The 21,909-nt window shown below is 40.5% G+C and overlaps 8 protein-coding genes across 9 annotated transcripts; 4 read left to right on the top strand and 4 right to left on the bottom strand.

The window, feature by feature from the left end:
* Positions 1 to 476: 476 nt before the first annotated feature.
* LOC17883162 lies at positions 477 to 2,753 on the top strand. Of its 2 annotated transcripts, XM_023780784.1 has the most exons (6): positions 477 to 716; positions 867 to 934; positions 1,470 to 1,620; positions 1,710 to 1,776; positions 1,921 to 2,155; positions 2,272 to 2,753. In XM_023780784.1, exons 2-6 carry the CDS (start codon positions 870 to 872, stop codon positions 2,480 to 2,482), a joined length of 729 nt encoding a protein of 242 aa, XP_023636552.1. In that variant the 5' UTR covers positions 477 to 716; positions 867 to 869; the 3' UTR covers positions 2,483 to 2,753. The 2 variants fall into 2 exon arrangements, with proteins under 2 accessions (XP_023636552.1, XP_023636551.1); XM_023780783.1 differs by having other exon boundaries at positions 478 to 934.
* A 346-nt stretch (positions 2,754 to 3,099) lies between these two features.
* Positions 3,100 to 4,462, top strand: LOC17882810 (chlorophyll a-b binding protein CP29.1, chloroplastic). The gene is made up of 2 exons (XM_006289357.2): positions 3,100 to 3,658; positions 3,968 to 4,462. The coding sequence occupies exons 1-2, from the start codon at positions 3,158 to 3,160 to the stop codon at positions 4,325 to 4,327; spliced, it is 861 nt and encodes a 286-aa protein (XP_006289419.1). The 5' UTR covers positions 3,100 to 3,157; the 3' UTR covers positions 4,328 to 4,462.
* An 864-nt stretch (positions 4,463 to 5,326) lies between these two features.
* LOC17884454 (L-type lectin-domain containing receptor kinase VI.2) lies at positions 5,327 to 7,650 on the bottom strand. The gene is given in 2 exon segments (XM_023781413.1): positions 5,327 to 6,944; positions 6,946 to 7,650. Coding segments are annotated over 2 exon segments (2,037 nt in total). The 5' UTR covers positions 7,386 to 7,650; the 3' UTR covers positions 5,327 to 5,347.
* A 1,936-nt stretch (positions 7,651 to 9,586) lies between these two features.
* On the bottom strand, positions 9,587 to 11,686 carry LOC17883729 (lectin-domain containing receptor kinase VI.3). Its single transcript, XM_006287118.2, has one exon. It carries the CDS (start codon positions 11,684 to 11,686, stop codon positions 9,587 to 9,589), a length of 2,100 nt encoding a protein of 699 aa, XP_006287180.2.
* Positions 11,687 to 13,100: 1,414 nt separating this feature from the next.
* On the bottom strand, positions 13,101 to 15,676 carry LOC17881726 (lectin-domain containing receptor kinase VI.4). Its single transcript, XM_006287126.2, has one exon. It carries the CDS (start codon positions 15,260 to 15,262, stop codon positions 13,181 to 13,183), a length of 2,082 nt encoding a protein of 693 aa, XP_006287188.1. The 5' UTR covers positions 15,263 to 15,676; the 3' UTR covers positions 13,101 to 13,180.
* Positions 15,677 to 16,141: 465 nt separating this feature from the next.
* LOC17883246 lies at positions 16,142 to 17,448 on the top strand. Its single transcript, XM_023781875.1, has 5 exons — positions 16,142 to 16,401; positions 16,505 to 16,646; positions 16,723 to 16,824; positions 16,906 to 16,979; positions 17,079 to 17,448. The coding sequence occupies exons 1-5, from the start codon at positions 16,218 to 16,220 to the stop codon at positions 17,186 to 17,188; spliced, it is 612 nt and encodes a 203-aa protein (XP_023637643.1). The 5' UTR covers positions 16,142 to 16,217; the 3' UTR covers positions 17,189 to 17,448.
* Positions 17,449 to 17,521: 73 nt separating this feature from the next.
* Positions 17,522 to 18,953, bottom strand: LOC17881329 (gamma-interferon-inducible lysosomal thiol reductase). Its single transcript, XM_006288519.2, has 5 exons — positions 18,551 to 18,953; positions 18,385 to 18,450; positions 18,130 to 18,267; positions 17,932 to 18,024; positions 17,522 to 17,846 (listed from the first exon to the last, which is right to left on the bottom strand). The coding sequence occupies exons 1-5, from the start codon at positions 18,791 to 18,793 to the stop codon at positions 17,685 to 17,687; spliced, it is 702 nt and encodes a 233-aa protein (XP_006288581.1). The 5' UTR covers positions 18,794 to 18,953; the 3' UTR covers positions 17,522 to 17,684.
* Positions 18,954 to 19,053: 100 nt separating this feature from the next.
* LOC17884036 (protein TIC 56, chloroplastic) lies at positions 19,054 to 21,564 on the top strand. Its single transcript, XM_006287437.2, has 5 exons — positions 19,054 to 19,825; positions 20,158 to 20,355; positions 20,474 to 20,756; positions 20,849 to 21,011; positions 21,129 to 21,564. The coding sequence occupies exons 1-5, from the start codon at positions 19,135 to 19,137 to the stop codon at positions 21,366 to 21,368; spliced, it is 1,575 nt and encodes a 524-aa protein (XP_006287499.1). The 5' UTR covers positions 19,054 to 19,134; the 3' UTR covers positions 21,369 to 21,564.
* The last annotated feature ends 345 nt before the right edge of the window (positions 21,565 to 21,909 follow it).

The raw sequence follows: 21,909 nt of genomic DNA, 5'->3' as shown, positions 1-21,909 counted from the left end.
AAGGGGCCCCTTTTTTTCCCCCCCCCCCCCCCCCCCCCCCCGGGTATGGAAATTGGAAAAGGAGACAAGGCACGTCAAAGCTAATAAAAGAGCTTTGGGACTGCTCATGTATAGCGCCACGTGTCAGGGTTTCCAGTGACAGCGAAACACACGTCGGTCAGATACTTGTATCCTTCACCACTCACCACGATATATAGAAAGAGCTAGTAGGCTCTCACTTCCTCTCCCACACCCCACTCACCGCCGCCTATAGCTGTGACACACGTCCTCTCACCGGACTCTTTTAAATCATATCCTATTTGTTTTTTTCCCAAAATTAAAATTAAATAATATTATCTTTTTTTTTTTTTTATTATCCTATATTTGTTAGGTGGATCCCAACGGAAGGGTTTTTTTGGTCATTGCAAAACAACTCTCAGACGCTTATTTGTGTGCTAGTAGGAGAAGTGTTGCCGTTCCTTCTCGAACAAAAAAAAAAAAAAAAAAAAAAAAAAGAGCTTTGGATTAGACGCTCCCCTTTCCCTTTTTTGTATATATATTTTTTTGATATTATTACTTACGTGTGCTCTACGCGAATCTCTCAATATCTCTCTCTCTTTCTTCTTCTCTTTTTCCCGTCGCTACCTTGTGGTTGAGTGAGTAAAAGTCATCTCATAACCCTCCATGGAAATGGGAGAGAGAATCATCAACTCGAGTTGTTAGGGTTTCCGATTTTGGTAAGCTTGTGTCGGTGATCTCTCCAGAGAACAAGAAGAAGAAATAAGAAGATTAGGGTTTCTCTCTAGGGATAGGTTTTTGTATTCTCTCACTCTCTCGCAAGGAGGCTGGTTTGGTTTATGTTGAATCGATCGTCTGTCTTTCCTCAGAAAATGCGAAAATCGTTCAAGGATTCACTCAAGGCTCTTGAAGCTGATATCCAGTTCGCCAACACCCTGTATGTATCCATATATATATATCTCCATCCCTACCTCTCTCTCCCTCTCTGTGTCTTTTTTTCTTGATGTTTTGGTCAATCCCTTCCGAAATCTGTTTTAAGCCTGATTTTGTTGTTTTGGTCTCTTCTGGTTCAATTAGGTCAGATTGTTTATGCACTTTTCGAGTTGTATTCAATTAGACGATGTTAAGTTTTTGATACTTGTGAATCTGAATCTCTGTTGTCTGTGTTTGCTGATGTCATGATGAAAATATGAGACTTTGCGTTTACGCGAGCTCCATTATTTCCAATTTTATTACTTGGCTAGTCTCAGACGCCACCACTTGTTGGTCACGATGACATCACACATTATCTATCTGTACTAGTCATTCCTTTTTTCCTTTGGTCATAAAATTCTGGTCCTATCCTAAGTTGACTTGGTATGTTGGATTCAGCTGTGAAGCAACATGTTCATGTCCTCGGAACATTTTGCATCAGCAGATTGTTGGGAATAAAAATGACTTTTCTTTTGTTTATAATTGATTTTTGTATGAAGGGCATCAGAGTATCCAGAGGAGTATGATGGTGGCTGCGTGCAGATGAGATTATCTTACAGCCCCGCGGCTCCTCTCTTTCTCTTCCTTCTCCAGTGGACAGATTGTCATTTTGCAGGCGCTTTGGGATTGCTTAGGATCCTCATTTATAAGGTGGATTGATTTATTTTTTTGTTGTTGTTTTCTTAGTGATCCTCTGTTCTTGTTTGTCTGATATGGTTTTTTCCTCTATTTTTGTGTAGGCATATGTTGATGGGAAGACCACAATGTCGCTACATGAACGCAAAGCTAGCATCAGAGAATTCTATGGTAATTAGTGTTTTCCACGACCAGAGTTTTAAGTAGATTTTTCAAATGGCGCATTAGTGTCTCTTAGGCTAAGCATGTTAGACTTAAGTCCACCTGGAGTGTTTTGTTTTTTTTTTCTGACAAGCAATGGATGTTGATGTGCAGATGTATTGTTTCCTTCGCTATTGCAACTTCACGGAGGGATAACCGATGTAGAAGCAAGGAAACAGAAGGAGATATGCGACAAAAGATACCGGAAGAAGGACAGAACAGATAAAGGAAAGATGTCGGAGATCGACTTGGAGAGGGAAGAAGAGTGTGGAATTTGCTTGGAGATTCGGAATAAAGTTGTTCTTCCTACTTGCAACCACTCCATGTGTATGAACTGCTACAGAAACTGGTATAGTCATAGTCAGCTTCCTTTCTTTACTCTCACCACTTATTAGTTTATTCACACACTCATCAAAACCTTTTGTAAAAAAAACTTATAGAATCTGCTGTTGTTGTTTGAAACAGGCGTGCACGGTCACAATCGTGCCCCTTCTGTCGAGGCAGCTTGAAAAGAGTGAATTCTGGTGATCTATGGATTTACACTTCGAGCCAAGAGATTGCGGATATACCAGGGATTTACAAGGAGAATCTGAAGAGGCTATTGATATACATTGACAAGTTGCCTATCGTTGCTTCTGATCCAAATCTAGTCTCTTATGCTCCTCTTGCTCGGTGAACAAGCTCTCCTAAGCTTGCTCTCTCTCTCTCTCTCTCTCTCTCTCTCATTCCTTGTAATAATTTAGCACATAGCCATTTCATCTCCTTTATGTCCCTTTTGTATATAACGTTATATGTGTTTTTTTGCTCTTTTAATTTATTTTTTCCAGCTTTCTATACAGTCCCTCTGATTCGGATTTGTGTAACCTTTAGTTATCGACATTTGTTGATTGGCTCTACTTAATCACATTGTTGGATCAGATTATGAAATATAGGAACCGATTGATTTTTTTGGGGGTATATTATTGTAGTTTGGTTTCGGTATGGATTGATTAAGTAAAATCGGAAACACGTTAATTGCAGCCATTGTTTATCTTATTGGAAGGGAAGGACAGACCATATCATTGTTTGACGTGGCTTTTCTTAATTGGACAAGAACTTACATGACCCAATCAGGCTATAGCTCATCTAGATTCTACTGCCCAGTGGACTTGAAACATAATCGGATAACGCAGGATTTAATAAATAAGGTTTGTATTCTTGTTCACCGTCAGATGGATTTTGTGAACTGATCCAACGGCCATGATAGTATATCCAAGATAGCGCATGCATCATCTATAGACTATAATCATGGATCAAGAAACAGAGCTTTCTTCTCTATCTTCCTGAAAACACAAATCGCAATCGCCGGAGAATGGCCGCCACTTCCACCGCTGCTTCTTCCATCATGGGTACTCGGGTAGCTCCCGGTATCCATTCCAGCTCGGGTCGGTTCACAGCCCGGTTTAGTTTCGGGAAGAAGAAGGCAGCTCCGAAAAAGAGTGCGCCCAAGACGGTGACTACAGACAGGCCTCTTTGGTACCCAGGCGCCAAATCTCCTGAGTGGCTCGACGGTTCCTTGGTTGGCGATTACGGTTTCGATCCCTTTGGTTTAGGTAAACCGGCAGAGTATCTCCAGTTCGATATTGATTCGCTTGACCAGAATCTGGCTAAGAACTTAGCCGGAGACGTTATCGGAACCCGTACTGAAGCTGCTGACGCCAAATCGACGCCGTTTCAGCCCTACAGTGAGGTGTTTGGAATCCAGCGATTCAGGGAATGCGAGCTCATCCACGGACGGTGGGCGATGCTCGCCACTCTCGGCGCTCTCTCCGTCGAATGGCTGACCGGCGTTACATGGCAAGACGCCGGAAAGGTAACGCACTTCCTCCTCCGATTGGCTAATAAATTAGTTAATCCCATGAATTATCCAAATAGTTGCGTTTGCGTTTGCGTTTAGGTACTAGCTAATTAGTTGATTCTGCGTTTGCTTTGCGTCTGTATCTCTCTCTTTCTTTCTTAGCGTTTGCGTTAGAATCGGACTGTTTAGAGTTTATTCTGTTCCCTCAAATAGAAGGGTTGAGTAAAGACTGAATTAAAAATAAATATACAAAGTGAGGTGTTCAAATCAATCATTAGAGTGATATTTAAATATTAGCTGAGATGTGTTATGTTATTGGATTAGGTGGAGCTTGTAGATGGGTCGTCCTACTTGGGGCAGCCATTACCGTTCTCGATCTCGACATTGATATGGATCGAGGTGTTAGTGGTCGGCTACATCGAGTTCCAGCGCAACGCTGAGCTAGACTCCGATAAGCGTTTGTACCCGGGAGGCAAATACTTCGACCCGCTAGGTTTAGCGGCTGACCCGGAGAAGAGGGCTCAACTTCAGTTAGCCGAGATCAAGCACGCACGTCTTGCCATGGTCGCCTTTTTGGGATTCGCAGTTCAAGCGGCTGCAACGGGTAAAGGTCCACTCAACAACTGGGCTACTCACCTCAGTGATCCACTCCACACCACCATCATTGATACCTTCAACTCTTAAAATCATCATTATCTCCATTATCTATCATCTGGTTCTATTTTGCATAAACAGAGCTATGATACTGAATCAAGTTTGGGCTTTTTCACCAAAAAAAAGATAATCAAGTTTGGGCTTTTGCTTGTTTGGTTTGTTTTACTTGTTTGGCCCATTTCATTATAGTAGCCTTTGCAGATATGATTTATACTCGTTCGTTATATAGATGATCAAAAGATGAAATCAATGGCCCAATAGCTTTAATGTATTTTGGGTCGTAGAGTGGCTATATACTCCTAAAAGAGGGAGACCGTACAAAAAAGATAGATAGACGCAATTGTGAAAAGAAAGTAATAACACCGCGTCAGAGGGACTTGGATGAACAATGAAAGTGATGTCTCGTACAGATGTCACTGTTCCGTAAGTTGGGAGGACGTTGAATTATTGTTATTTTTCTTAATTTCTTTTTGATTAGGACACATACATGATACATCAAGCAGGTTCAATGACTTGCTTGTATGCACCGAAGAAAGAAAGAAAAAAACAACAAACAATATCTTGAAATAATTAATTTAACGCGGAGACTCAGTTGAATACGATTGTAAAATATAGAATCCCCAAACGAAATATTCCTTAGAGGGTCGTCTAATTCTAAATAGTATTAATGAACACAGAAATAGTTGGTTCAACTATCAAAAATGGACATGCACTGCTCTGCATACTCGGGAAGTTTACAAAAGCGGTGTCCTTTGCACGGGGAGTCGGGGACCATATGGAGAAACTGTATGGATTCATCTCCGTGATGTCACAATATCGTTTTCAACGATTAGACCAATGCCAAGCCAAAACTGCTCTAAAAGCTATAAAAAGTGTTTGGTTATGAAGAAAAGTAAAGCTAAGTGAATATATAAACATGAGAGAGAATATTTGGGAGTTCAAATTTTTGCTCGATGAGAAATTTGTTTAGACTTTTAAAAAACAGTTATGATTTACGTAGATTGCAAAATGATAATCACTCATACTAAATTATATAAAAAAACAAAGAAACTATCCATTGCCATCACTGATACGAAAAGTCGAAGAAACTCTGTTGACGAAAGAAAAAGCGCCCGAACTCGACGAATCGTATCCTTCAAACCTCGATCCGAATTCGTTTCTTGAAGGATTCGAATATCCCCGATCATCTTCAATCTCTGGAACATTCTCATCTCCGTTTAGATACCTAAGTACGTTTCTCATCGACGGCCGAGACTCCGGGTTCTGGTGGCAACAGAGCAATCCGACGGCGAGAGCAATCCTCGCTTCTCCGCCATCGTAACCAGATCCGAGTCTCGGATCCATCGCGCTGAGAATCTCACCGTTCGCGTGCAGCTCCATTACCCAATCGACTAAGAAGAAGCTTCCGGAACCCGTTGGTCTTCTCCCGGAGACGATCTCTAACAGCAAAACGCCAAACGCGAAAATATCAGACGCAGTTGATGGTTTGCCGTTGCGGGCTAGCTCTGGCGCCAAGTACCCAATGGTTCCAACGAGTGCTGTTGTTTGCGATAGCGCTCCTCGTTCGTAAAGCCTCGCCAGTCCAAAATCTCCCAATCTAGGGTTCATCTTGGAGTCGATTAGCACATTGCTAGGCTTCACGTCTCTATGAATCACAATCTTCTCCCATTCTTCGTGAAGGTACAACAAACCAGACGCGATTCCTTTGCTGATTTCAAAACGCACGTTCCAAGACAAAACGGCGCCGCTTCGTCTCGGTACTGTGTAGAGTAGCGAGTCTAAGCTTCCGTTGGGAATGTAATCGTAAATCAACAAGAGATCGTTCTTGTGTTTACACCATCCTTGGAGATTCACCAGATTCTTATGTCTTAGTTTCCCCAAACTCTCGATCTCCGCCACAAATTCTCGAACACCTTGCATGCTACTAGGAATGATCTTCTTCACTGCGATGAGATCCGAACTTGGTAGCTTTCCTTTGAAAACGGTTCCAAACCCTCCGGTTCCGATGATTCTTGTCTCTTTGAATCCATCTGTGGCCTCGTAAAGATCTCTGTATTTCAACCTGCGAGGATGATCGATTTCCCAGTCTTCTAGCGTTTCTTCTTGTCCCAATCTCTTCTTGTACATGAAGAAGAAGAAGAGTAACACAAGCATGACCAGCATAACGGCTGATAAAGCCACGACCAGAACTATTACTTGAGAATTAACCCCACTTTTTTTGGCCGTATTCGGCGGCGGAGGAGGAAGCTCAGAGAGGTTAAGCACATCTGCCTTTGGACGATCTCCGCCGCTTGAGAAACTCCAACCCATCACGTAGTGAGCACTCGACTGACCTCTCCCCGTCGATGCGGTGAATCCCACGTACATTTCTTGTTGCACAATCTCCAACAGTTTTGGAACATGTCGAGAGATCAATGGCTTTGTGGGTTTAAACCCCAACCTCGCCGGATAAACGGTGACGTTCAGCATTTGTGTTGGTCCATCATACTCAACAAGGGCTTGGATCGGATTGCCACTCTCAAGCTGGAAATCTTCTTTTTTGTTAGGATCATCATTGCTGTAATACACGACCGGCTCTTGGATGTCCGAAGTACGACTGTTGTAGTTCAGACCGATGTCGTTTCCTATCCTGTCAGTGTTGTCGTCTCCTAGGATCTCTATCGTTCTCTTTGTTGAGAACTCACAAGTACTGTGCGGATCCAGCATTGGCACGGTAAGGCGTTGGAGACAGCGTGAATGTGAATCCAAAACCTTTATTGGTGGAGCTTGAAGGGATTATGACAAAGACGAAAGACGCGCTGAAGGAACCAATTGTGACGTTAGTGGAATCTCTACTAGTCTCCAGCAATTTCACCGGTTTGTGGTAGAAAGCTGTACCGGTGACGTTTGACTTTCGGTCAGTGAGTCTCAACAGTCCGTTGGGTTTGATCATGGCGGCTCCTTCCATCCGAATCTCTGATTGGTTTCCGCTAAAACCTCGGAAAGTAAACTCTGTTGTTATTGTTCTCTGAGCTCGGACATGGACGCTCAAAAACAGAAAAAGCTTGAATAAACATGAGACAGAGACCATGGATCTTTGAGTAGCCATGGGTGAGCGTAATAAAGAATTCGATAAGGAGAGGTACTTGTTCAAATTTCTGGTTTAAGGGATTTTCTTTTGGGTAAATTTGTTGTTTAGTACGTTTTTGAAACAATATATGCTATTTAGTACATTTCCTATTCATAATTTGCAAAATAGGTGTTGTGTAATAAGGGTTGTGTGTAATAGAATTTTGTGTGGGGTAAGAGGTTGTTGGGTGAAAAGACAAAAATAGGGCATGTGTTTGTTAGTGTGAGTCGTTTGTTTTGGAGAGAAAGAGAGGTGTGTAATAGTTTTTTTTTATAATTATTTTCTTTTTCTTTTTATTACACCATTCCAATCTAATAACTAAAATGTTCACCAATATATATATTATTTTTGATATTTTTCACAAACAAAAAAATCTATGTTTTTTTCTCTAAAATTTGATATGCATTTTGTTAAATGATTTTAAATTTATATAATAGTCTATATATATACAATTATATTTGTACATATATTTTTGTATACAGCTGTTATACATACATTTTTTGTACATATAATAAGTGTACAGTTTGATCTGTACAATTGTATTTGTACATATATCCTATTGTACAAATACGTGTACAATGCAATATAATAGTCAATATATATACAATTATATCTGTACATATATTTTTGTATACAGCTGTTATACTTACATTTTTCTGTACATATAATAAGTGTACAATTTGATCTGTACAATTGTATTTGTACATATATCCTATTGTACAAATACATATACAATTGTTTACTACATGTACACTAATATATGTACACTTATTAAGTTGTACAGATGTACATATATACACGTTTTATGTTGTACAGATTACATCTGTACACTTAGTAAGTTGTACAGATCTAAAATTTATAAAAATTATTTGTTATTATTAAATAAAATCATCAAACAAAATGCATATCATATAATAGAGAAAAAAACATAGATTTTTATATATCTGAAATTTTTAAAATTTCAAATTTTCATTTACTAGTATTTTACTTTTAAGATTGAAGGAGAAATTTAATAAAAAAGAAAAAAAGAAAAAGAAAAATATTAATTAAAAGTGGGAGTTGATCTCTTCGGTTTGGGGGGATAAATGTTCAGTGGCATTAATAGTAAATAGATGGATATAATAATGGCAAAACAGGGCTGTGTGCAAAAGTGAACAGTGACTTATGTGTATTTTGCAAATTATAAATAGTGAATGTATCAAATAGCATATTATGTTTTGAAAACGTACTATATTGCCAATTATTCCTTTTCTTTTATGGACATAGGTCTTTGTTTTTTTCTTAAAGATTCGGTGATTGAGATGAAAACGGAAAAAAATATCTAATTAAAAGAGTCAAAGAGAAGAAAATTCCCAGGATTTTCTTAACAATGTTCACATCACCATGTAATTGCCATGAAAAGATATGTGGCACCCAATGCTTTTGTGAAAAGTATTAATAATTTGTCTCGACCAGTATGCTTTGTTGCTTGAACTTGTGTATTAAAAGAGGTCTAACGCAACCATCAGGCTGACTTTGACGAATTCAGCGTTGACTTTTACTTCCTCAAAGTTTTGATATCTTTCTTTCTTTCCTTGAGGACAAGAAAAGGATGACTTTAAAAATATTCTCGTGGACTTGGACATTAGAGTTAGAGATAATAACCAATGACCATCGTTTCAACAGGTATAAGTGTTATTACCCACGCATAATTTTCTGATTTTTTATTTATTTTGCTAAGCCATGTTCACGTGAGATAATAATAACATAAGAAATTCAAAAACACCATATCTATATGTTAAACCGGATAATAACTTGATTATATCATTCCCAAAAAAGAAATCTTCTTCGTCCAGCTGTATTGCCTTAATCAATCAATATGGTTTATTTAACATTAAATTGAAGTGGACAAGTATATATTGTTTTGGGTAATAAGTGGACAAGTATTGACTTTTGTATATAATGCAAGACGTTTATTTACCATATGTCGTTTAAAATTTGTTTTACCGCTCGCAGTCATCTCTTTTAGTTTCTTTAGTTGGTAAAGCAACAATACTACTACAACTCCATACGCTTGAAAAAGCCGTTTGTCAAAAGAGCCGTTATAAATGGTAAATACCAAAAATACCATAACAAGATCAAAACAGAACTAGTATAAGTTACAACAAACTCGAAGCCTCCGGCACTAAGTGAATTTACAACTATCTACCACTCATAACAGAGCTCGAAGAAATCCTTGTAACGGAGAAAGACGCGACTGAGCCGGAAGCCCTATCCGAGGAAACATATCCTTCAAATTTGGATCCAATTTCGCTTCTCGATGAAGAATCTGAGTATCCCCAATTGTCATCAATTTGAGGAACATCTTCATCTCCGTTCATATACCTAAGCACCATTCTCATCGACGGGCGAGACGCTGGTCTTTGATGGCAACAAAGCAATCCCATGCCAAGAGCTAGCTTTGCTTCCCTTTCGTCGTAACCAGATCCTAGTCTCGGGTCGACCGCACGGATAATCTCATTACTCGCGTGCAATTCCATAACCCAGTCGGCCAAGAAGAAGGTCCCAGAGTCTGTTGGTCTTCTCCCGGAGACGATCTCTAACAGTAAAACCCCAAACGCGAAAACATCAGACGCAGACGAAGATTTACCGTTGCGGGCTAATTCCGGCGCCATATACCCAATTGTTCCCACGACGACAGTGGTGTTCGATTGTGATCCGCGTTCGTATAGCCGCGCGAGACCAAAATCTCCCAATCTGGGGTTCATATCGGATTCAATCAACACATTGCTTGGTTTCACGTCTCTGTGAATCACGATCTGTTCCCATTCTTCGTGGAGGTACAACAAGCCAGACGCGATTCCTTTAGCAATCTGAAAACGCACGTTCCAAGACAAAACGGCGCCGCTTCGTCTCGGGACACTGTAGAGCAGCGAGTCCAAGCTCCCGTTGGGGATATAATCGTAAATCAACAAGAGATCGTTCTTGTGTTTGCACCATCCTTGAAGGTTGACCAGATTCTTATGTCTTAGTCTCCCCAAACTCTCGATCTCTGCGATGAATTCTCGAACACCTTGCATACTATTCGGAGTTATCTTCTTCACTGCGATTTGATTAGACGGAGACGATGCGATGTTTCCCCTGAAAACGGTACCGAATCCTCCGGTTCCGATAATCCTATCCTCACTGAATCCATCAGTGGCAGCGAAGAGATCTTTGTATCTGAGTCTGTGAGGATGATTGATTTCCCAGTCTTCGAGAATCTCTCCTTGTTGCAGTCGCTTCTTGTACATGGAGAAGAAGAAGAGTAACGCAAGCAAGATCACTGTTACTCCCGATAGAGCTACGATCAGAGCGATGACCTGAGAATTGTAACCTCCCTTCTTCGCTTTATTCGGAGGCGCAGGAGGGAGCTCCGAGAGTTCTAGCGTATCCGCAATTGGACGATCGCCGCCGCTGGAAAAACTCCAACCCATCACGTAATGAGCACTCGACTCTCTCCCCGTCGCCGCTGTGAATCCTACATACATTTCTTCTTGCACGATCTGCGACAAGTTTGGAACCGGTAGTTGCGAGATCAAAGGCCTTATAGGTCGAGACCTTGATTTAGCCGGATAAACGGTGAAGTTAAGAGTTTGAGTTGGTCCATCGTAGTCCAAATGTGCTCTGATCGGCTCCCCGCTCTGAAGCCGGAAATCCTCTTTCCGATTAGGACCATCGTTGTCGTAATACACGACCGGTTCTTGATAGGCAGATTTGAGACTGTTGAAATTCAGACCGATGTGATTGCCTGAACTATCAGCACCGTCTTTGAATCCTTGTACGGTGTCGAATTCCACGGCGAAAACGTGATTCGTCGAATTCCCATCGTTGTCTTTGTTGAGAAGCCCCAAAAACTGCTCGGGATCAGCTCCGGGGCGATAAGGGGTCGGAGATAGCGCGAACGTGAAGCCAAAACCTCCGTTGCTTGAGCTTGAAGGAATGATGACAAATACGAAAGAAGTGCTAAAAGAACGAACCGTGTTGTTTGTGGAACTTGTATTATTAGTGTCTAGCAATCTAACCGGTTTGTTGTAGAAAGCTGTACCGACGACGTTTTGGTTTCGGTCAGTGAGCCTCAAGAGTCCGTCGGGTTTGATCATCGCAGCTCCTTGAGTACGAATATCCGATTCGCTCCCGTTAAAACCTCGGAAAATGAACTTTGTCGTTGGAGTCTCCGTTGTTGTCCGCTGAGCTCGTGCAGGGATGGTCAAAAGCAAGAAGAGTATAAGTGAGATTATGGATCTTGTTTTGTCGTCCATGATTAATGATTGGTGCATATGACACCAAAGAAAAAAAACAGAAACAGAGAGGAGGCTTTTGGAAGGAGAACAGATAACACAAGCAGTTTTCTCCGAGACTTAGTGATTAGAGGTGTTCTTCTTATATGGAGACTAGAGAAAATAAGGAGTTCTAACTTCTAAGGCTTAAACAAGTAATTGCGTTTGTTCTTCCTCTTCGCAAACTGGTTCACATTAGCGAGTATTGACAAAATATAATTTGTGGTCAATTTACAATTTGGAAGGAAAAAACAACTAAAAATAATTGACAAATATGTATATTATCTACTAAGAAAATTTTAATATTTTAAAAGTTGTGGTAGGACCTAAAATACTATTATTTATCATCTCTTCTAGTCAATGATTTGGATACTTAATTACATTAATTTTAAATATAGTTCTAAATAATTAAATAACTTGTTTAAAAAGTTTCTTGAAACATGTACTTTGAAATACCGATTTACAAACTAAATAGTTACAGAATTTAAATATCTTTAGAGTTTTAAAGGCAAGAGAAAAATCTTTCAATTTAGAAATTCATATTAAGAGGTTTACTAATTTCAAAGAAAAAAAAAATCTAAGTTTTCATGTTTTCTTTTATGCTGGATTTTTCTTTTTCTTTTTCTTAAAAGTATATGCCTTTGACAAATTCTATATACTTTGAATTTGCAGATATTTTATATTCTTTGCGAGAAAATAAAATAAAAAACAAAATTGACTTTGGACTTGGACATTGTGATTTAAAGTCTAAAGATAAATATTAGGGTATGTAGTAAGTTTTTTTCTTCTATTTATACACCAATCTAGCAATAATTAGTGGACTACTTTAGTAATAATACGGCTTAAAACCGTACTTAATCGTTATTACCACATATAATTATAGTATTTAAATAAACATTTATGACGAAATCTCATGAGTTCAAATACCTTTTGATCCGATTGGTACATAAACCGTTATCAGTTTGACATTGTAAATGCTGTCCTAAAGTTTCAATATTTCGCTTTAGCGCATTTTTAGTCCATCCGTTATTATGATGTAGATGTACTAGTTATTGAATTATAGAAGATCACGTCATGTCGTCGCGTGAGATTGAAATACGTGGTTTATCCCTATCATATTCTAAAACAATATCATGTTTTGTTATACTTGTTGTCAGTTGTCACTGAGGAAAATAAATGATTTGATTTCTTAATATAGTTTTGATACTAATACAAAATCCGGCAAGGTATCAAATGGAAAATATGCCTTTTTTAAAATTAATTTCCTTTATTAATGGGTGCGACTTTTTGTTATTGGATACGAAGATTCAAAGAAACTCAATGGGCCGAGCCCAAATTCAAAACACAAATTTGAATTAGTTAAAGAGATGAAAAACATAAGAATATGATTGAGAGAGAGAGAGAGAGAGAGAGAGAGAGAGAGAGAGAGAGTTAAAAAAAGGCTTGAATGTGTCAAAGTAGTGCCACTATCTAATTTTATCTACCACTGATAAATGATGTTGAAGAGATCCTTGTGAGAGACGAAGATGTGTGTGAGTGTGAGCTCGAAGCCCTATCAGACGATACGTATCCAACGAGTTTAGATCCTAAATCGGTTCTTGAAGAATCTGAATAACCCCAATTATCGTGAATCTCAGGAACACCCTCGTCTCTGTTTAGGTACCTAATCACCGTTCTCATCGGCGGCCGGGATTCCGGTTTATGGTGGCAACAGAGCAAGCCGACGGAGAGAGCAAGCCTCACCTCTCCTTCGTCGTAACCTGATCCAAGTCTCGGATCGATCGCACTGAGGATTTCACCGCTCGCTTGTAGCTCCATTACCCAATCGGCTATGAAGAAGGTCCCAGAGTCGGTAGGTTTTCTCCCGGTGACGATCTCTAACAGCAAAACGCCAAACGCGAAAACGTCGGAAGCGGCTGAGGAGTTTCCGTTGCGGGCTAGCTCCGGCGCCATATACCCAATCGTCCCGACGACAACGGTGGTTCGCGATTTCGATCCGCGTTCGTAAAGCCTCGCGAGTCCGAAATCTCCCAGTCTAGGGTTCATATCGGAGTCAATGAGAACGTTGCTAGGTTTCACGTCTCTGTGAATCACGATCTGTTCCCATTCTTCGTGGAGGTACAACAAGCCAGACGCGATTCCTTTTGCGATCTGAAAACGCGCTTTCCAAGATAAAACAGCGCCGCTCCTTCTCGGTTTAGTGTAGAGCAGAGAGTCCAAGCTTCCGTTTGGGATATAATCGTAAATCAACAAGAGATCGTTTTTGTGTTTACACCATCCTTGGAGATTCACCAGATTCCTATGTCTTAGCCGTCCCAAACTCTCGATCTCTGCGATGAATTCTCGAACACCTTGCATACTATTCGGAGTTATCTTCTTCACTGCGATTTGATCAGACGATGTTCTGATGTTCCCTCTGAAAACAGTTCCGAACCCTCCGGTTCCGACGATCCTGTTCTCCTTGAATCCATCTGTAGCCTTGTAGAGATCTCTGTATCGAAATCTGTGAGGATGGTCGATTTCCCAATCTTCTAGGATCTCTTCTTGTTGCATTCGCTTTTTGTACATCATGAAGAGTGACAACAAAACCATCATGATCGATATAACGGTCGATAAAGCCACGATCAGAGCGATGACCTTACCACTGTAGCCTCTCTTCTTGGCCTTATTCGGAGGCGGAGGAGGAAGCTCCGAGAGGTCGAGCACAGCTGCGACTGGGTGGTCTCCGCCGCTTGAGAAACTCCAACCCATCACATAATGAGCACTCGATTGATCTCTCCCCGTCGCTGCTGTGAACCCGACGAACATTTCGTCCTCCAAAATTTCTGACAGTCCTGGAACCTCTCGCGAGATCAAGGGAATTATTGGTTTATATCCCAATCTGGTTGGGTAAACAGTGAGGTTAAGCCTTTTGGTTGGCCCGTGATATTCCAAGACGACATGGATTGGCTCGCCGCTCGTCAGTTGGAATTCCTCTTTCTGACTATCGTTCTTGTTGTGATAAGCCACAGGTTCTTGGACATCTGAAGAGAGACTGTTGAAATTTAGACCTATGTGGTTCCCAATTCTGTTTTTGCCGTCTTTGAATCCTTGTACAGTGTCGAATTCCACAGCAAAGACGTGATTGCTCAGATTACCGTCGTTTCTTTCGTTTAGAAGCCCCAAGTACTGTGCGGATTCCGCATCTTTGCGGTCTGGAGTTGGAGATAGAGTGAATGTGAGGCCGAAACCTCCGTTGCTTGAGCTTGAAGGGATTATTACAAAGATGAAAGAAGTGCTAAAGGAGCGAACGGTGGCATTTGTGGAACTTTCGTTAGTCTCCAGCAATCTTACTGGTTTGTGGTAGAAAGCTGTACCGGTAACGTTTGACTTTCTATCCGTGAGCCTCAATAGTCCGTTGGGTCTAATGGTTGAATCTCCTTCCATCTGAATTTCTGATCGGTTTCCTTTAAAACCTCGGAAAATGAACTCTGTTGATGTCTTTGTCATCTGAGCTCGAACAAGAATCTTAAGGAAGAGCACCAACAAGAGTGAGACCATTGATTTTGCCTTGCCCATTAATGATCAAGAGAAGAGTAACCTCAAACAAATTGAGGTACTTAAGATGTAGAGGATGGTAAAAACAAAAATGAAACAAGAAGAGAGACAAGAGCTTTAAAAGAAGAAGACACCTAGTTTGGTATCTCTTACAGAATCGATGATCGAGATGAAGAAGTAAGGAGACGGAGAAAAAGAATTGTTTAGGACAATAACCTCCTAACTTGCAGGTTTTCGATAAAATAGTTAAAATGTCGTTTTAGGATGCTCTCAAATCATGGACTTGTATCTTTTATTAATGTCAGAAGAGGGCTGACTTTGACAAAGTCCAAATATACTTTGAATCTACTAATATGTTGTTATTATATTGGGTGTGAAAGAAAGAAGACGAAATAAGTCATTCGGACTTTGGAGATTGTGGGACTTGAACTAAAAAGAAGATCAAAAAAGATCTCGGGGATTACATCTCCAGCTTATTAGTAGTAAGACTGCAACGTAAACAACACTATATACTATACCAGTCAATTAGTGGTGTGTTTAATATGATACTATCTATTATATTATACTAAATCCTCACATGCAGTTACTGTATATGTATTCTTATTTTATACTAAAACTATTTCTCTTGAGACAGATCGAAACGAGTTCTCTATCGATCAGTCTTTCAATTGGTAAAAGGAAAAGTCGTCGTGATTTTGACTTAGGAAGTCGCAAGAACAAACGACGAGGCCTAGAAAAGATCAATTAGCTTCATTTAATTTGGTAAATAACTAGGGTAATAAGAAGCCCAATGGGCTGATACAACAACATGTGAAATTAATAATTGTTTCTTAAATTAATACATCGGTCCGTTCGTACTACAATTGGAAAATTAAAAACCAAATCGATAAATTCTTTTTTTCGGTTTTGTTTTTCCCTCTGCTTTTGAACTTTTGTCGGAGGGATTTTTGGAGGTTAGCGGATTGTTTGTCTTCCGATGTCGAATGTTATGGGAGATCAGTCGATGAATTTCGAAATGGCGATTTCATGGGGAGACGATTTGATCAATGTTTTGGATGATGGGAAAGGATTTGGCGTGCTTGTTCAAACCCTCGAGCAGCTCAGATCTATCCACTTCTCCTGCGACGACGATTTTAGTGAGATACAAGAGTCTCTCCAAGGTTAATTAATTCTTTTTTTACGTTTTTGAGTCTCTGATGCCACCTTGACAACACTGAGTGTTTGACTGAGTTGTCAATTTCGGATGTTGTTTCGTTGGCGCAGATTTGCAGAAGAAAGTCGATGCTTGCAAGGAGAATACTTACGAGGCATATTCAGAGATGGCCGATGAAGAAGAAATTGAGCGTCTTCAGAAAGAGCTTGATCAAGAGCTTGAACTGGAGTGCAAGCTCAAGGATGACCTCAGATAAGTATACTACTGAGCTTAAATTTCTCTTTCGTTGATTCAATGACATGACCCAATTTTGTTTTTATGTTAACACATCCATGGCTGATGAACTCAAAGACATGAATTCTCAAGGGGCATTCATTGAAGAGCAGATTTTAGCTATAAAGAGGAACCTGCGGGACCAGTTGAAAAATGAGTAAGATTGACTGAATTTGTCATGTCATTGTTAGGTTTAAGAAGTTTGTCATTTGCTTCTTTCTCTTTTTGTTCTCTGCAGGAAAAAGCTTTCCATGTATGCTTCAGTCACTAGAGTCATACCCAACATTGATGACCCATTAAAGACCTCTGGCTGTATCCTTTGCTTTTAAAATTTGCTCTTTACTCTGTGCACTGTCTTTATATGAACCTGATGCACCTTTTTTATGAGGTCCTTGACTGAATGTATGGCAGATATGGTTGATCGAGAAAAAAGGGTAATGGACAAGTTCGAATTCGATCCAGACAAGAGGACTGCCTACGAGACATGTAATGCCGTTTGGGATATTATAAACAGGCAATAGACAGCTTCTCCTCACTGCCTCCGCCACTTTATTATCTGAAACTTGTGTGTGATAACTATTAACTTTGCAAAGACTGATTGATGTCAGTCTCTTAACAACCAACCGCCTATGCCATGTAAAATTCTTCGTGTTCACTCTACTATGAACAATTTCTGCCTTTATCTGATGTTATGAATTTTTTCTTTTTGCTACTCCTTGTTGATTCTTATTGTGTTCATGTAACAGCATCATGGTTAATGAATATTTCTGTGCAGGCTTTACTATATCTTAGCTTCTATGTACTAGACCTTTAGCTTCCAAATCTTCAGAAACTGATCCAATTCCTGGATATTCAAAAATAGTGCATGGTAAATTTATCTATCTATGCAGATTGTTGCAACCCCAGTTAAGTTGTATAGCAAATTCAAGAGGAGCAGAGTTTTGATCAGTAAGCACTTTCTGATTTCCCATATATTTCAGTATTATTAAATTGTCTTAGGGATCTTGGATTCAAATCTTATTGATTGCGATAGCAAACTTGGTGACTGTTACTTAGTTTCTCCACTGAACTGTTGAACCTTCTTATTGTCTCCACCGAACTGTTGAGAATCTTGCAGGCTTCTGGTACCTGGTTACTTCCATAAGCATTGCATACATACATGACAAAATTCTGGTAATTCTGTTCACCAAAGACACATAAATGAAAACTTTTGTTTCTCCTTTGATATTGAAAGTTATCAGCTGAAAGTTCTGGTAGGACTAACCTCTTGAAGTGGTTGGTTATTCACAACCACCCATGGTACAAATCTGTGTGCTGGATAAAGTTCAGAAGTTTCTTCAGCATATCTCCTTTCAAGCTGCACAGTGTCACATAGATGTCATTTTTTCTTGCTTATTTCGTTCGCTTTTTTCGTTTTGGCTTTACAAGTTAACAAATGTACATTTCTCTGATCAGGATTTACCTGGTTTCCGTATCCGTTAATGTAACACTCAACCGCTGCTCTGCTCAATCCAACCATTTCTAAACAATCAGCCCATTTTTCAAGTTTATTCTCCAAGACTAGCTGTTCGGTACAGTAGATGTATCCAAAATGCTTCCTCTGCAAAAGAAATGTGCAGATCACATAGCATTCGTGTTAACAGCCAGCCCTTTATATGGATATTAACTTGAATCTTACTGCATAAAACCGAGAAGCTTTCATAGCTTAGAGGCTTACCACATCAGGGTAAGCGTTTATTGCACAGGCATGAATTGAATTGAGCGCACACTCAGTTTCTCCATGCTGAAAAGTGAAAACAAAGCAACACGAAACATTTGTCAAATGCTATGTCTTAAACTTATGTACAATGTAAGTGGAGTATAAGGCAAGAAGAGTCCAAGACCTGGCAGAGAATGGAGCCATCTGGTCTGATAACAGTGTTGCCCCATGGGACGAGCTGGAGATCAATGGCTGAGATTAAGCCAGTCTCGAAGATCTTTGGCAAGTGGTTGACGATGAATTCTGCACAGTAAGGGCATAAAGCTTCGTAGTATAGACTAAGTGTGACTTTTTGGCTTGAAGACAAAGATAAGAAGCAGCAGATGATTGTGATGCAGAACCTAAGAAGCCTCTGATATGATGCCATTGACGGAAAGAAGAAGAAGAGGAAGATAGCAGAGAATTGTTTTCGACTCTTGCTTTTATTCTTTAGACTCACTAAACAAGCAAAGCAGGACCCCGAAAAAATGGTTTTATTATGTGTTTCAAGGCCTCGTCAGCGTTTTGTTTGATTGCAAACGGCACGTTGTTCGTTTGCTAGATCTCTAAACAGCATGATGTTTTTAATAGCTGGGTCAGTCACACTTCGTCTTCCACACCTAATCCACCTGAACATACTGATCTTCTCTCTCAGCACATCAGCCAATAAAGCCCTGAACCCTAATTTTTCTTTTTGGCTTCGGCTGGCGAACGATAGTGTGTTCAGCAATGTCCTCGATGAACTTCAATCCATTTCAAAACTGGTTCGAGAAACCACCGAACCCAGTTCCTTCCATCAATTTCGTGTCGCTCGCTGACTCCTTCTTCCCCAAGTCGCAGTCTCCGAATTTCGCGTCGATAGGACTTCCTAAATTCTCCAAAAAGTCCCCAAAACCCGAAACAGGGACCGAAGAACCAGGAACGTACAAGCAAATCGCTGAGCAGTTCTTATGGGAGTGCGAGAACATACCGGATTACAGGCACACTCCGGAAGTGGATAAGATTCTGAACGAAGATTCAGTATTCGAGAAGAAGGAGAATCCGAGCACAGAAGAGATTGAAGCTGAGGAGAAATGGTGGGAGAGGTTTCGAGCGAGTCCTGTGGTTCAGTTTATGACTCGAGCCGAGGAGATTGCCGAAGATATGAACAAGATGGAGCTCGAGGATAACGACACGCCTTATCGGAAAGAAGACAAGGACTTCTGGAGAGCCATCCCTCATGTGCCGGGCTTCGACGGGAGGCCTATGCCTAGGAAGGCTATAAAATCTAAGGAAGAGAGTGATGATAAGTTTTGGGATTTCATGAAGCAGTTCCTCTTCGGCCTCTGGGGTTTCCGGCAACGTCCCTACCCGCCGGGTCGACCCATTGACGTGGCTCAGGCTATTGGTTACAAACGCCTTGAAAAGCGGTATTATGACTGTAAGTGCCTTCATCTTGATTCAAATAACAGAGTCATTATGACTGTAGTGTAATTATGACCCTGCCATGTGATGATGTTACAGTGCCTTTAAGGGAGAAAAAATTAGTGTTGATGAGCTTGTTTATCATGATTATTCATTGAGTGGCTCTGGTGTTTGCTCGAGTTCATATGGTTCCACATTTCGTTTGTTTATGTTCTGCTCCAATCCAAGCTTGTGCCTGTTGAGTGTTGTTGGATTGCAGGAATATGATGAAAGTGGTTTTCTTTTCCTGTTCTTTCGTTTATGTTTGATCATAACCGTTTGATTGCTCTCTGTGTTTTGAGATTGCAGTCATAATGAAGACTGGTGGTTGGTGGTATAAAGACCGACTTGGCCGTTCCAGAGGCCCTTGTGAGCTTATAACCCTTAAGACAGCTTATGGAGCTGGAATAATCGATAGAGATACTTTCATTTGGGGCGAGGACATGGATGAATGGGCGCCTATTCACATGATTTACGGTTTGGAACCTGCAATTGCCACTTGGGAAGGTCTGTATGTGGGAGAATTAGAGATCTCGGACAAGTCTTTTCGTTGAAGAATCACAGTTTTGCCTCCTATATTATGATTTCATTGTTGGTTTTATTAACTCGTTTCTTTCTTGTTCAGTGAGGCTTGGTGCAGCGGCAACAGCTTGCCTGCACAAACTCCAGAAGGGAATACCGCCATGGGTTCCTCTAAAAGGACGAGAGCCAAAAACATACAAGCAACTCCAAAAAGAAGCTATTGAGAGTAAGAAACGCGACATGGCAGTGCTCGAGGCAAATGATGGCGTTTGGCCTGGAGTCAGAACTCCCAGCCACGCTCTGTTTCTCTGGGCCAGTGGGTCTGAATTAACAACAGTACTGGAATCTGATCACATGCCGAACAAGTTCATCCCCAAACGATTAAGGTATTAAATTAAAGGCCCTTAACACCTTTGATTTTTTTAAAGCCAATATTGGATTTGGTTCTTCTCTCAAAGCATGGAACTTTTGATTGTAGACAAGAGTTGGCCAAAGTAATACCAGGGTTAAGGCCATGGGAAGTGATAAGTGTAGAGCAAGCTATGGATCAGATCAGCTATGGTGGAGAGTGGTACCGTGAGCCGCTTGGTACTTACACGACTGGTCCTCCTTACATAAGAGAGTGGAATAGGAGTGTCATGGTTTGTTTCCTCTCAGTTCTTCTGATTTCTCTGATCATGTTTTCGACTTGCATTGAGATGATAGTAAATTGATTTGATATTTTCTTCTCTGTTACTTATTTTTCATTTTGCATGCAGAGACTGTTCCGTATATTCTACAACCTCAGTGTTCGAGTAGGTCAGAAGCTGGAGAGGACAGTCCCAGGTTTCGACACTATAATGGACAAAGTTCAGAAAGATTATGACACTCGGATTGCTAGGAGGATGAAACGGAGAGAGGAGGAGTTGAGAGAAGAGGACCTGAGGCATTATTCCGGCCGTACCGATGAAGATGACTACGAGGAGGATGAGGAAGATGATGAAAGTGACTCGAAATGATTGAAGCAAAGCCTTCATCAGGTGATGACTACAAGCAAACATCATGTTGTTTAATATACTTCGCCAGCAACGGACATCGGTGTGAGTGGGATTTGTGTCTCCTTCTGGGTCTGTAACATGGCTTGTTTTCTACCTGTTTTAACCAGCTTCCGACATGGAAGAAAATGAAAGGAACCAGTTCTTTTTCTTTTCCGTTTTTCTAAATTCCAAAATTTAAAATTTTGAAAAAAAAATTAATAGGAAAACTGGATGGTTGGTCCGCTCCTTCGGCTTACATGGGCTGGGCTTATGCAATATTCTAATATGGGCTTTTTCGGCACATTAGATATCCTTTTAATGGGCTTTAGTTTGCGAGGCCTAGTTGTAAAATTTTGCGCATTTTACATAATCAACCCGGTTCGGCGAGTACAGAGAATGGTAAGTGTCGATGCTGGATAGGGCACCTTGGCGACAAATTGGGATTTGAGTTGTCCACTTCCGCCATAGCCACACTCCTCGAAGCTCAGTTGGCTAAAGTGTCGGTAATCAATTTCTCGATGAC

The sequence above is a fragment of the Capsella rubella genome, unplaced genomic scaffold (assembly GCF_000375325.1).
Source record: "Capsella rubella cultivar Monte Gargano unplaced genomic scaffold, Caprub1_0 scaffold_6, whole genome shotgun sequence".
NCBI lineage: Eukaryota > Viridiplantae > Streptophyta > Magnoliopsida > Brassicales > Brassicaceae > Capsella > Capsella rubella.
This window is presented reverse-complemented; position numbering and strand designations above follow the sequence as displayed.